This window comes from Mesoplodon mirus (assembly GCF_964341445.2).
Source record: "Mesoplodon mirus genome assembly, chromosome: 3".
NCBI lineage: Eukaryota > Metazoa > Chordata > Mammalia > Artiodactyla > Ziphiidae > Mesoplodon > Mesoplodon mirus.
Window position 1 is genome coordinate 1,961,292 of NC_138978.1, and position 11,702 is coordinate 1,972,993.

The window sequence follows — 11,702 nt, forward strand, 5'->3', positions numbered from 1 at the left end:
GTGTGCACGCACACTGCACACGCACCCACAAGCGTGCACATAGCCACATACGTGTGCAAGAGCACTCCGAGACGCTCACACACGTGTGTGACTGGAGACCCCTGAGCCGGAGTCCCTCTGCCGTGGCCCAGCTGGACATGCAGAGCGGGTGGGAGCGGTGGACAGCCTTGGCCCGGACTCCTGCCGCCAGGAGGAGGTGGCACTGTTTGCAGAGCTGGCGGCTGTGGGTCCTCCGTCCCCCGGCCCCGGGTCTCTCTCTCTCTCTCTCTCTCTCTCTCTCATTCTCTCTGTTTCTCGCTTCTCACTGCTGGTATTGCTCAGGCCCTCTCTGTCAGTTCCCGTGGGTGATCACCCTCCCCTTCCCTGCCCTCGGGGCCTCCAAGGGTGGCTGTCAAGGCTGTGCCCGCACGAGGGCCCACACCCACGGGGACCTGCACGTGGCAGGCGTCTCAAATCGTGCCTCATGGCAACTTCCCGTCAGTAAAGCGCTTTGCTCTGGTAAACTTGGGGGGCCACGACGATATTCTGACAACAGAAGCATCTGGAGGGAAGAGCGTCTTTTTCTAATTTCCCAAGTGGGCCATGCAGCCTGGCAGCAGGTGCCCCTGCAGAGGGGCTGAGGGCGCCCCCCACTGAAGGGCATCCGTGGACGGAGGCCACCTGACGGGGTGAGGCTGGGAGCCCTCTTCACCTCAGGGCAGTGAAGGATGCTCGAGAGAGTTGGGGCAGCCCCCGCACCCTGTTAATGGACTGGCCAGCTGAGGCCCCAAGGGAGATGCGGTCCGCCCAAGGACCTGTGGAGAGGGGCCGGGACCAGGCCAGGGTAGGGTTCTCCGCCAGGGAGGAAGGTTGCAGGCAGCGGGTCTGGGCTCCTTCCCAGGAAAACCTGCCAGGATCATCTTTCCTGGTGCGCGGGTGCCCCCGTGAGGCCGCCAGGAGCACGCCGCCCTCTGCCGTGGACCGCCAGGCCCTGGCCTCCACGCTGGGTGGACCCAGGCAGCAGAGAGGGCGAGAGATGAGGGGAGACACCAGAGGGTCCCGGTGCTGCCCACCCAGGGGCATAGGCCCCAGAGGGTCCCCCCCCCAGCGCCTGCTCAGGGCGCAGTCCGACACCATGCACCGCCCAGGGGTCTGGGGAGGAGCACCGCTTCCAGGGGCAGCGCTGCCAGGACCGCTTCCCAGTGGCTTCGGGGGTCTCCTCGAGGCCGGGGCTCCGCTGAGGCGCCGTGTCTTACAGGTGTAAGTACTGCGACCGGTCCTTCAGCATCTCCTCCAACCTCCAGCGGCACGTCCGGAACATCCACAACAAGGAGAAGCCCTTCAAGTGTCACCTGTGCAACCGCTGCTTCGGGCAGCAGACCAACCTGGACAGACACCTGAAGAAGCACGAGCACGAGCACGCGCCAGGTGGGGGTCCGGCCGGTGGGGAGGGGGAGGGGGAGGGCTGGGGAGAGAGGGAGGCGAGGGGCGGGAAGGGAACGCAAGCTAGTTCTGTGGGAGAGCTTGCAGGCACCCCCCAAACCGTTTTCATTACGGGGAATCTTGTACTCTTGGGTTTCCCTAAGAAGTGGGGTCCCTAAGAGCGCCCCAAATGCGCACCCTCCTTGGCTGCCACCCCAGCACTGGTGCGCCACGGAGGGAGGGGCTCAGCTGCGGGACGCCCTCCTCTGATGCCCCCCCTCACTGCAGTGAGCCAGCATTCGGGGGTCCTCACGAACCACCTGGGGACCAGTACCTCCTCCCCCGCCTCCGAGTCGGACCACCACGCACTTTTAGACGAGAAGGAAGACTCCTATTTCTCAGAAATCAGAAACTTCATCGCCAACAGCGAGATGAACCAAGCAACGACGCGAACAGACAAACGGTAAGAAATCCATCCCGGGGCCCAAGGAAGGTCTGGACTCTGCATGGTCACCTGTATGGTCACGCCCACAGCAGGGTCCCCTGTCCCGGCACCAAGGACCCTAGGCCCACCGCGGACGGCGAGGCCCGTGGGCTCTGCAGCCGGTGTCCGTCCCAGCCCCTCTCTGCCTCGGTTTCTCCACCTGCAGAGGGTGATTACAACAAGCACCCTGGCCTGATGGCGTGTGTCACACACTCAGTGCAGTGCCAGCACGCAGGCCTAAGTGGCACAGTTTGGCCTTACGGTTAAGAGACGCGCAGCCAAACAGGGGCCAGGTGACAGCTCCTGCCATGAGGTCTCCCATGCCTCTGAAACGCCAGGACATTCTTATTTAATCCCAGGCACAAAAGGTTTCTTGGCAGGAGTGCTACCCCTTTAAATACACACACACAGAGGCACAAGAACAGCAGAATTGGGAATTCAAGGATACAGAGGGTATTCTGCATAACCTCCATTCCAGGGCTCAGCTGGCAGAGAATCAGAGACGCCCAAGCTCCAAGAGTCCTCAGGGATGTGCTCCCCTAATTCGGCAGAGGCCCAGAGGAGTGGGTGGGCTGTGGCTCTGCGGCCCCAGGGCCCGGGTCCCTCCCCACCCATCCCCAGCAAGGTGACGAGGGTTCCCCAGGACACCCAGCTCCCCAAGATCCTGTCTGTTCCCACATCACTAGTGCCCTTGAGTGCAGAGCAGGGGCACCAAAAAGACCTGTCGAATCTACAAGTGGGCATGACACGACACTTGGACTGTTTCTGGCTCTGCTAAGTCCCGAATCTATGCCCGGGAAGGTGATCTCACCTGGCGCCTGGGTGGGCTCAGAGGAGGGGACGTGGGAGAGACTGGCCATGGGCTGCACATCCCAGAGCCCTGGCTGGCAGTGGAGACCTCACTCCTGGGGGCAGCCCTGCCTGCTCCACAGCCAGCAAAGTGCCCATGTCCATCCTTGACTCTGGGCGCACACTATGGTGTCATGGGAACCCAGCCCCTGCCATCTGCTCCCGGCGTGCGGGGTGCGGAGCTGTGCTCAGACAGCACCCCACGGCTCTGAGAGCTGTCCGTGGTTCAAGCTCTGTGATCTCCGCCTTCAGAGAAAGTCACGGACCTGAGCACCCAGGGGCCGGGCCACGAGGCACGTCCTGGCTGTTGAAGACTCTCCCTTTGTGCCCAGGGCAAAGCCAGACGAGAACTGACAAGGACATGCCTGGGGCATCCTCCCTGGGGTGGGCGGCCGTGCTGGGTGGCTCCCACACCTCAGGCTTGGGTGACAGGCCCAGCTCTCAGCCACGAGGAGGACACTCCAGGAGAGCCACCAGACAGAGGGGTTGTCCCCAGAGGGAAGAGGGGATGGCGCCATCCTAACCCCACGGAGCAGAACGTTTCAACCAGGGCCCCTGGGGGGTGGTCCGTGGGGCTCAGAGGAGGCTGGCCTCACGTCCCTCAGAAAGCCAGGGCAGAGCCACCGTGCCAACCCAGGCCCTCGGCTGGCCCCGCCTGCCGACGCTGCATCCCGGGAGCCGGGAGCCACTGGAGGTGCCTGCACATCGTTGTTGGAAATGGAGACCGTGGTCACGGTTGACGTTTGTCGGCTGATGTGCGGGAAGCGGTAGGATGTTGGCGGTCCTATTAGGGGCCAATACTAACATCATCCAGAAACAGCATCTTTCTCTTGACCATCAGTGAGAATTCGGGGTCTGCCAGGCTTCCTGGCCCTACAATCCCAGAAACTCCTGGGCTGAATCCTCTCCCCGCCAAATCCCTATGTTGAAATCCTAATCTCCAGCACCTCAGAGTGCGACCCTATTTGGAAATAGGGTCTTAAGTTGTAATTAGTTAAGATCAGGTCTTACTGGAGTCGGGTGGCCCATATCCAATAGGACTGGTGTCCTTAGAAAAGGGGGAGATTGGGGCACACACACGCACAGGGAGGTACCGTGTGAGGACAAGGCAGAGGTCGGGTGATGTGCCCACAAGCCAAGGAGTCCCAAGCATCGCCCGCAGACCACTGGAGTCCAGGGGAGGGGCCGGGAGGAGAAGCAGCCCTGTCTGACACCGAGATCTGGGACATCTAGACTCCAGGACAGGGAGGGATGGATCCCCGCTGTTTGAGCCGCGGCTGTGCTGCTCTGGTACGGTGGCCTCGGGGAGACTCCCCCGCCCCAGGCAGCTGTGTGGAGGCCTGGACACTCGTCCTGGTGTCCTCTCTGTCTGCAGCCGTCTCCAGCCAGACCCCCCACTCTGTCCCCACCGTATCCGCCCCTGTACCCACCCAGTGAGCTCTGGTGCTTGATGCAGGCCTCCCACCAATGAGCAGACCCTCTGTGCAGGGCGGGGTTGGGGACACAGAGACAAAGCGCTCAAGGTTGCTGCTCCTACAGAGAGGGGCTCATGTGTAAACCTGCACAGAGAGCTCAGGTTTGCTTAACTGACACACAGGGCTTCGCGCTGATCCGAGCCCCGGGGCCCAGGGCCCCCAACCTGCGCTGTGCATCAGCCCTCAGCGTGGGGCCTGTTCTCACGTCCTTGGGAGGGCGTGGGCTCCAACACGGCAAGCCCTGTCCAAGGGGACCCTGCCACGACCCAGAGTGGGAGGCAGGACCTGGCTCTGGGGTCCTCATCGCGGTGGACGGGCGTGCACCTGGTGACAAGGGGAACGTGCTGGGGTCCTGCCCGTCCTGGAGGGCAGGTCAGCTCTCAGCATCCACATACTTCCCCGTGGAAAGAGAAGAAGCGAAGACAGGGACGGCCGAGAGCCGTCGGGGTCTCCCCCAGCCCAGTCCGGCCCCCCACCCTCTCTGCATTTGGAGGTGGTGACCACTCGGGGGGGACGTGTCCTATCTCCTTGGTGCCCCGAGTGGGACCCCGAGTCTCCCCTGACAGCAGTGGACAGACCCTCGTGGGCTGTGTGAGGTCCAGGAGGAGAGTGGGGACCGGGGGCCCCGAATTCGGGCTCCGGAAGCGCGTGCCTCGCCCTCCCCAGCCCCCTCCGGCCACGTGTCGGACCCCTGCCCAGATGGCCTCGGGCCCAGTCCACCTGTGGCCACAGCCCCTGGTCAGAGACTTGCAGACGAACCAGACAAAACTGGTGACGTTTTCTGAACAGAATGAGCACCGTCTCCCTCACTGCTTGTTTTCTGTTTTCAGTAATGAGGACCCAGGGTGGGAAAGGCTCGCCCGGCTGCAGGGACCCCAAGGGAGATGAGGTGGGGTCCGGGTTGCAGGAGAGACCCCCCTGGCGGGTTTCCATCGCTGACAACAGCCCAGTCCGCGTGGTGTGGGACCCTGGATCCCAGACGCTCCATCTGCGGAGGGGCCGCCCCTTCCCCCTTCCTCGTGTCCTCACGGCGGGAGGGGAGGGGCAAGCATCCATCAGGGCTGGGCCAGCAGCCCTCCCGTGCTCTGAGCCTCCCCGAGGGCGCCCCTTGTGCGGTGCCCAAGCCCAGAGCGCCCTTCCCCACCGGGCCGGCCGTGGCTTCCTTCCCTGAACCCCTGAGTGGCCCGCTGTCCTCGCAGGCATAACAGGAGCCCTGCCACCGAGCGGTCCCTGCCCAGCCCCTGCCCAGCCCTCAGCAGTCCCCCTTCTCTGCCTGAGTCACTCACTCCACAAGGATGGCAGCCGAGGCCGAGGGTGCGCAAGAGCCACCCAGGACCCCGGCTCTGAGGGTTCAGTGACCGCGGGGGGCAGGCTGCCTTCGAAGGGGGCAGGGGGCCATCAGGGAAGGCAGAGGCGCTGAAGCGACCGGTGCCGACCCGCTGGCCTCTGGGCGTCTGTGGCCAACTCCATCCATGTCATTTCAGGCCGGAAGTCCAGGACCTGGACGGTGCTCCCCAGTGCCCGGGCCTGGCCGGCGGGAAGCCAGAGGATGCAGAGGAGGAGGAAGAGGACGAGCTGGAGGAGGACGACGACAGCCTGGCGGGGAAGTCCCAGGACGACACCGTGTCCCCCACGCCGGAACCCCAGGGCGCCTACGAGGACGAGGAGGACGGGCCCGCCTCCCTGGCCATGGGCTTCGACCACACCCGAAGGTGGGCGCCGGCCCCCTGGGGGGCCCGCGCACCTGGGGACCCGGGCGAGCACCGTGGGGGGACCTCATTCCCAAACTTGCCATCCGCCCAGCGGGGTTCACCCTCCTTCCCAGCAGGCGTTCCTACTGCAGGGACTTCTGTGTGCAGGCAAGGGTGAGGCCGGGCCCCAGCCCCCCAGACTCGCACGCGCGCACACGCTTCCCCGGGCCCGGAAGCAGAGTGGGGGAGGGGAAGGCTGAGAGGGAGCTGGTCCTGGACCCACGGGCCGTGTCCGGCCCTGCGGAAGAACCCGGAGCGGTGACATCTGGCCTCCAGCGGGCTGTGAGGGGCGGGGGCTGAGCACCCACAGCTCTGGAAGCAGGTGGACCACAGCCACGTCCCCTAGGTCCCGACCGCTCGCCGCCTACTTTCGGCACCGGTGATGCTGCCGGCGTTCCAAGATCCTCCTGGGGGAGGCCCGTAGATCCCGGAGGTCTTTCCGAGATGGCCCGTTTCCTCCCACCCTTGAGTCCTGGGGGCAGGAGCCCCGGGCCTCTCCAGAGCCGCCCGGATTCTCGGGAGCCGAGGCGTCCCCGGCTGCCCCCCATCCCTGAGACCCAAGCGCCCCGCCTGCTGCTTGCCGTGTGTGCACGTACTCACCTCCTTCCGTGCCCTCCCTCTGTCGCTCTCCTGCATCCGTGTGGCTTCCGTCCAGGTGTCCGTGTGTCCGTGTGTCTGTCTCCTCGTGCATGTGGCTCGTGGAGATGCCGTGGTGTGCATGCAGGCACGGAGCCAGCCGTGGGGCATCAGAGAGGTGGCGAGAGGCCAGGCCGGCTAACGGCAGGCCCCTCTCCGGTCGTTGGTGCAGGTGTGTTGAGGAGCGACCAGGCGGTCTGTTGGCTTTGGAGCCGATGCCGACTTTTGGGAAGGGGCTGGATCTCCGCAGAGCAGCTGAGGAAGCATTGGAAGTTAAAGATGTGCTTAATTCCACCTTAGATTCTGAGACTTTAAAACAGACCCTGTACAGGCAGGCTAAGAACCAGGTAGGTACCCGCCAGAGCCCACCCCCTCGCCTTCCCCAGGCTGGACGGCAGGCGGCAGCCACGCCCCTCCACCAGGGACAGCCTCACCTCTCGCTGTGGCCATTCCATGTCTTCCTGGAGGACACCTCCCGTGCCCACTGCCTCGGCTAGAGAGACCCCCAGATGACTGCCCTTGCCCACAAGTGGGTGGGGCAGGGAGAGGCTGAGGGCAGATGAACGCAAGTGGGACCGTCACGGGGGTGCTCCCCACGCAGTGCTCGCGGACACGTGGGTCCCGGCCCTCACGTCCCTGGAGGGAGGCGTCCACAGCAGGTGCCCTCGTGGCTGCATGGGCCTCCCTCTGCCTCTACCCGAGCAGGGATGAGGACAGCCCAGGGTCTTCTCGAGGGACGCTGCCCCGTCGGGGGTCAGGATTGCAAGCTGCAGCTGTGACGGGGTCAGCGGGCACCCGGCTGGCTGGGCACGTCTCGTTCCTCAGCATAGGTGTCGCAGGAGCCTGCCTCCTGCTTCTCTCCAGTCTGGGGGGCTCGGGGTTTCATTCAGCTCTCTGCAGCCCACCTGAGCCTCAGCAAAAGCCGTTTGCGTGTCTGTCTTCGTCTTTTTACTAATGCTGTCCGGAGCGTGAACTCGGGTGGACATCCCCCCAGCCCGCCTGCTCTGAGCGGCCCCCACTCCCGTCTACTCACGCCCTGTGGGCTAAGCCGGGCTCCAGGCCAGAGGCACGTCTCAGAAACACTGCACATCGTTTCCCCAGAATATCTCTGTGCTGCCACCGTGGTCATCCACAGGGGACAGGCCCCACCAGGCAGGGCCTGAGCCTCGTTGACAGGGTCTGAGTGATAACTACCAGCATTCCCAGTCCCTCCCAAAGAGCACGCTTGCCTGGGAACGCGTGTGATCACCAGGGGATGTGGAGGCGACTGCAAGGGGGGATGTGCCCCAAAGAGGCTGAGGGTCTTGGTGGCACTCTGCACAAGCGCCTGACAGAACTCCCCCCACCGCGCCTTCCTCCTCTGTGGGCCGGCCCCCCGCGCCTCTGCCCTCATCTACCTGGAGCTGAGGCCAGCCAGAGCGGGTGGGAGGCCGGGAGGGGACGGGGCCGGCCTGGGGTCTGCAGGACCGCAACCCGCACGGCTCACCCGCTCGTCCTGTGTGTGCCCTGCCCTCCCTCCCGCCAGGCGTACGCAATGATGCTGTCCCTTTCCGAGGACGCTCCTCTCCACGCCTCCTCTCACAGTCCTCTGGATGCTTGGTTGAACATCACGGGGGCCACGCCAGAGTCCGGAGCCTTCAATCCTATCAACCACCTCTGACCGCCCCCCGAAGGGCTGGGGTCAGAGTCCAAGCGAGGCCACCACGGGCCCCCGACATCCCGACAGAAATCCCAGCTGCGGAAGATGGAGGCCAGGGCCTCGGGGAGCCGGAGCGGCCCGGGGCCGAGGAGACCCCTCGTCACCTGCGTCTTTTCTCAGCGTCTGTGCCCCCCACCACGGTCCAACTTTAACTTTTCCAACGAAAACTCAGAACCCGGAGTCCTTGGAGCCGTCGTAGGGTTTCACCGACTCTAAGAATTGGTCTTGAGGACGGCGTTCGAGATGGTTCAGCTCACAGTGTCCAGGCGCAGCGCAGGGGGGCTGCTTCGCAGAGTCAAGCCCGTGGGCGAGGGCGGGATTTGAACCCCAAACTGAGGCCGGCGGGCCGCTCCCAGGCGCCCGCGTGGTGTCTCGAGAGGGAACGGACAGCTGGGTGTGCTCTAAAGAGGGAATCGCCCAGATGATTTTTATAATGAAGATTACAAGAATGACCCTTTTGGTAATCTTATTGACGACAGAGTCTATTTAAGCATGTGGTTTTAAAAATAGACAGTATTTTTAAAAAAGAAAAAATCAAAACGTGACTTGCCAATTGTTTTTTAAAAGTAGTTTTGCATTGCTTTGAAATCTCAGCTTATTTGCGAATCCACACCTGCCTGGGAGCCAGCACTGAGTTTGGGGGTGTTCTTTATACTGTAGATGTGGAGAAATTTTCTCTCTCTGACCATATTTGTAAAGCCAAGGTGATTCTGGGGTCCCCCCCGGGCAGAACTGAGTCTGGGGGGCTGACTCCCATGAGCAGTTTCAGACTGTGTCCGGGAATCAGATACAGTGTCCTGGGCTGGCCCAAGGCTGGGACTCGGAGTTGTGCCTGTCATTGTGTGCCATGTGATTCGTGCCCGTGGCCCCCATCCAGACGCCCAACTGTATGGGGGAGGTCGGAGCGGTGGCTGGGCCCCTGATGTTCTCCCCACAAGGGCTGTGCCTCGGCCACCCCACGCCAGCCCGCCCTCCACCATCCTTCAGAAGGCAGGGCCTGCCGGTCACATTCGGATCTCCAGGCCTCACCCTCACCCACCCCCGGTCAGACGGACAAGGGGAAGGAAGCGGGCCTCCTCGGGGGCCACCGGGGGCCACACTCCAAGGCTCCCTTGCTCCAGGCCGCCAAGCTCCACGTGCACCTGACACCCCAGGACACGACTGCCACTTCGCTCTTTGTGGGGGCTCCTGGCGGGCGGGACCCGGCTCCAGAACGAAGGGTGTCCAGACGTGACCTACTGCAAAGAGCAAAGACAGCACAGCCCTGTGGGGACGCGCCGCCCCGGGGACCAGGCTACTTCTCCACTCGGATGGGCTTTAAATTATTCCCATAGGGGCCAATTTCGAGTAATCGTTTGTTTTCCCTGATGGAATTGACCTTAATCTGTATATAACTTGTAATTTTTTCTAATTCATTTCTTTTCTTATTTTATTTCTTCCTTAACAGTATTTTTGGCATTAGACATTCTTATTGTGAAGAAATAATGTTAATATAAGTATCTAGTGAAGGACCAAAACCGTGTAATAAGGTCGTGTGATGTGTGATCAATACCCAGGGAGTGGGGCCGTTTTGAATGTGCCAAATACCCCGCGTCCCCTGCCCAACAAATCCTGCTGCCCGTTTTCCAGACAATCATGTGTTTCTGTTAAATTTGAGTTTCAGCTGCATTTAAGACAAGTGCTCTATTTATTTCTTTTCTTGTTTGGAAGATAAAAAGAAGAATAGCATCCTGAGAAGAAGAGAAAAAAAAAAAATCTCCCAAGTTGCCCTAAAAAAAGTGTGAAAATACAAACAGCTGTGGAGTGGCCAACCGTCCGGCTACTCCAGGCCAAGACAATCGTCCACCTGGGCACTGGGGGTCCAGCCTCGCGCTGGAGACCTGCGGTGGGGAGTCCCCGGGAGCGCACAGACCTGCGGGACCCAGTGAAAGGGCTTTGGCCTTTCCCAGATCCAGTCGAGGTAACAGGCTCAGAGCACCTGGCACGTGGGCGCCGGCTGGAAGGTCGCCCCGGGGCAGCCGGAGAAGCTGCTGGTGGAGGACGGGCTGTGGCCACACCCATGAGGATCTGCAGACTCAACGGCTCACACCTGCTCGGAGGCATCCTCGACCCGCCTCGGCCAGACCTGGCTGGTGTGTAGGAATTTCCAACTTCCCCTCCGCCGAGATGGGACCCCTTTGAAAAGTCAACCTCAGATACCAACTCCCCATTTCTGTAAACCCAAATTATATGATTTCTTCTGCTAAAGAATAAGGTGTGTGCTTTTTATTGCGATATGACTTTCTCAGTCCAAAACAGGACATTTGGGCTGGGGGAGACCCGAGGGTCTGTTCCCTGCGGCCCGGCCCTGCCGTTCACCTCTGGTCTCTCTGTGACCGTCACGGTCGGACTTCTGTGGGCGATCTTCTTAAATATTATCTCTTCCCTTTCCGTCTTTTCTTCCCCTTCCCCAAGAGCCCCGGTTGCACATTTGAAGTCCTATTTTCTTGTCCCTCTGAAAACGATTAGAGCAAGCCCAGCTTCTCCTCTGGCCTGAGCACTTGGTCGGCCTGGGGGGTGGGGTGGGGTCTGTCCTTGTGCCCCTGGACAAAGAGAGCACCCACTTCCTATGCCTGGTGTGTCCGTGAAGCCTGGTTTCAAAGCTTAGCATTGCTCCCAATCACAGCGAGCTGCCCGCTCTCCGGTCCTTCTCTGCCCCCCGGGCTCCAGCACCAGCCGCTTGCTTAGGCCCAGACACCTCCACGTGCCGGGGGACCCTCTGGGGTTGGGGTCTGGGAGCCAGGGAGCCCGGGCTGGAGAGTTCCGAGATCCCAGCTTTGGAGCACAGACGCAGCAGGCAGCTGGCTGGCTGACCACTGTGTCCGTGGGCGGGTGGCCAGGGTCAGAGCTGTGGACTAGGTGACCCACTGGGCCAGGGCCCTTCAGTCCAGCCTCTACTGCTTCCCTCTCTGGACTGTGGACACTTACCCCCAAATGGAAATTCGAAAGGAAGCCCCCTCACCTTTCCCTCCTCCGCCCCTCAAACCCCAGTCCCCCGAGGACCCACACCCTCTCATTCCCAGGACCATCGGATAGGATCCCAGGGCTTTGGCCAGCCAGCCCTTCATGAGTGGGACCCACAAGCCCCCTGATCTGAACCCAGGGGCGTGCGTTCCTGCATCCGGCCTGGGACCCTGGATGAGTGGACTGGGTGAGCCTGAGAGACTGCCCGTCCGGCGTGGCCTTCCTGCACAAAGCCAAGGGTGCAGCCAGTGTGTCCAGACCCTGACCGGCCCTGGAAACCCTGAGGGCCCTTGGCCTTCTCTGTCCTGGCTGCTTCCTCAGTTCACAAAGCACTTGCCTGAATACACATCCCTCGTGTTAGCCCCGAAGCCTCGAAGCACTGGATTATGGAGCCCCTGTGCCCC

The 11,702-nt window shown here is 62.2% G+C and overlaps 1 protein-coding gene across 2 annotated transcripts in view; it reads left to right on the plus strand.

The window, feature by feature from the left end:
• PRDM16 (PR/SET domain 16) overlaps positions 1-9,679 on the plus strand; it is a 322,086-nt gene extending 312,407 nt beyond the window's left edge. Inside the window, exons 13-17 of one of the 2 annotated variants that reach the window (XM_082615285.1) lie at positions 1,238-1,407; positions 1,690-1,864; positions 5,694-5,921; positions 6,769-6,943; positions 8,122-9,679. In XM_082615285.1, coding sequence (XP_082471411.1) covers positions 1,238-1,407; positions 1,690-1,864; positions 5,694-5,921; positions 6,769-6,943; positions 8,122-8,256 — 883 coding nt within the window. In that variant the 3' untranslated portion in view covers positions 8,257-9,679. The remainder of the gene's footprint in view (positions 1-1,237; positions 1,408-1,689; positions 1,865-5,693; positions 5,922-6,768; positions 6,944-8,121) is intronic. The other variant, XM_082615284.1, reaches the window with a different exon arrangement.
• Positions 9,680-11,702: the final 2,023 nt, after the last annotated feature.